General features: G+C 54.2%; 1 protein-coding gene across 1 annotated transcript; it reads right to left on the minus strand.

Annotated features, from left to right (window-relative positions):
- Positions 1-721: 721 nt before the first annotated feature.
- On the minus strand, positions 722-1,438 carry LOC108295899 (golgin subfamily A member 6C-like). Its single transcript, XM_017518242.2, has 4 exons — positions 1,345-1,438; positions 1,164-1,264; positions 939-1,065; positions 722-852 (listed from the first exon to the last, which is right to left on the minus strand). Exons 1-4 carry the CDS (start codon positions 1,436-1,438, stop codon positions 749-751), a joined length of 426 nt encoding a protein of 141 aa, XP_017373731.1. The 3' UTR covers positions 722-748.
- Between the last annotated feature and the right edge of the window lie 661 nt (positions 1,439-2,099).

A 2,099-nucleotide genomic window follows, 5' to 3' on the forward strand; every position in this document is an offset into this window, starting at 1 on the left:
ATTCTGCACATACCTGCCAGAGCAGGCCACTTTCCTCTTCTGTGAGATGTTAAAAGCTCCCAAAAACGTTATTACTCCCATTTGCAATGCACAGAAAATGGAAGAAAGGCTGTTTCCAGTTCTTGGCTTTTCAACAACTCTAGATGTCAGTACACATAGTGGCACCTTACAAATAATAAACAGTGTGCACGTGAGGGCAAAGCACATATTGAGCTAATTAAGACCTCACTGTAATTAGGATTCAATCAAATACCATAGCAGAACATAAGCAAATTGTATCTGAATTCCATAGTGAATATACATGCCGCAATAACGTTAAAAACCATGGCAGCCTATTCCAAACTAGCGGGAATGGTTTTGCGCCGATAGTGGGTCTTTGTGTGTTTGAACTCCCACCACGTAAGGGCAAACTCCATAGGCGTGCTAATGACCTACGATTATCAAATTAAAAATGAAAGACGCTAAAGGATGCCAGAGTGAACATCAGTGAAAGCCACATGAAGACCCACTCTCCTTTAACTTTTAACAAATAAACTATAAATTAGAAACACAAATCATCATGACTGGCTCTAACATTGAAATAAAGTAAACATGTAGAAGACTAATCCTATAACTTTGTTCCTTTGTAAATTTCTTGGCCAGCTCTTAGCTGATGGTGATGTTTACCTCCTCCTTTGCAGTAGCCCGGTAAAAGCATGGCATAGAGGGACTGCTGCCCACGGGTCGGTGTTGCTGGCCATCCCGCAGCTCACACAGCCGTGAGCAATCTGCTGTGCAGTGGGGTGTGGTGTACCCTCCCTCCTGCAGGCTCCAGGCTGTCGCTGTCATCGTCCGGGCTCATCTCATAAAATTCTTTGGAGAGAGGGAGGTGGGGATCTGAGTACAATGCCAGCCTCCCCTGCTCCTGAATGCCCACCCCGCCTGAGGGCTCTACTCACCATCCTTGTCAGCAGCACCAGGCTCCTGGGGGGCTGGGGCCCCTGGAGTGGAATCATTAGCAGGGCGCTGGACCTCGTGGCCGATCATAAGCTGCATCACTGGGCCCTGCAGCTCCAGCAGCTTCACCTTGAGATAGGGGTGCTCAGCTACAATGCCGGTGCCGGCACCCACGCTCACGCCCACCCCCATCCCCCTCACCCCAGCAGAGATGTTGTACACCTTACCTTCATCCCCTCCTCGGCCTCGGACAGCATGCTAACATCGTTCTTCTGGTGCTGGGTCTTGGCCACTGCTGTCTGATGGTCATTTGGTTTGATGGACTTTCCTGCGGGAGGACAGGCTCAGACACTGGGGCCCCTCCCAGCACCCTGCAGCTCCCCTGCCCTGCCCTGGCCTCCTGCTCACTTATCATGTCTCTCTCTCCAGAGAGCTGGATGAGTCCGAGTTCTAGTTTTTCCACCCGCTCCTTCAGGTCCGCATTTTCCTTCACGAGGGCCATGAAGTCATTCTGGAGCCGAAATAATGGGGTCACATCTTGGCAGCGACCTACCCTACCCCACCCTTCATGGCCCCTGCCAGGACTCACTCACCTGCAGCTTGGCGATGGCACCCTGCAGGGCCCGCTGGGTCTCCCCACACCCACGGTCGCTCCTAGTCCATGTGGCTGCGGCCGCTGCCTCTGGCTCCCTCAGGGCTGAGGCCACCAGGTGAGCCTGGTGCTGGCAGCACCCCTGTTGTTTCTGGAGCTGCTCACAGAGCCGTGCCTGCTCCTCCTGGGCACCGGCTCCAGCAGCTTTCAGAAATGGCACCTGAAGGCAAGAGGGGAGCATTCTTGTAGGGGTATACACAGGACAGACGGGGCGGGGAGGGGGAGCGCAGCCTCTGCCCTTGGGGCCTCACAGAGTGCACCTGTCAGTCACGATGGTGTCTGAACACCGGCTCCCGGAAGGGGTGAGGGTCCAGAGGAATCAGAAGGCAGAGAAACCAAGAGCATAAGGAGGTCTCGGAGGGACCACAGAGGAAGGTGGCCTGCCCAGGCGCCTGGCCCCTGGCTCCAGCCTGAGAGACTGCCTCCCGTGCCTAGAACCCCATGCCTCCTTCCCCAGCCTCAAATCTCACGTCCTTCCTTCCACCATTTAAACTGTAGGCCACAGACTGGT

The sequence above is a fragment of the Cebus imitator genome, unplaced genomic scaffold (genome assembly GCF_001604975.1).
Source record: "Cebus imitator isolate Cc_AM_T3 unplaced genomic scaffold, Cebus_imitator-1.0 Scaffold664, whole genome shotgun sequence".
Taxonomy (NCBI): Eukaryota; Metazoa; Chordata; class Mammalia; order Primates; family Cebidae; genus Cebus; species Cebus imitator.

Coding starts and splice junctions, on each gene's coding strand:
- LOC108295899 (XM_017518242.2), bottom strand. CDS start 1,438: ATGGCCCTCGTGAAGGAAAATGCGGACCTGAAGGAGCGGGTGGAAAAA. Junction 1,265..1,344: donor TGGAGAGAGAGACATGATAA/GTGAGCAGGAGG, acceptor GTCCTCCCGCAG/GAAAGTCCATCAAACCAAAT. Junction 1,066..1,163: donor AGGCCGAGGAGGGGATGAAG/GTAAGGTGTACA, acceptor CCCTATCTCAAG/GTGAAGCTGCTGGAGCTGCA.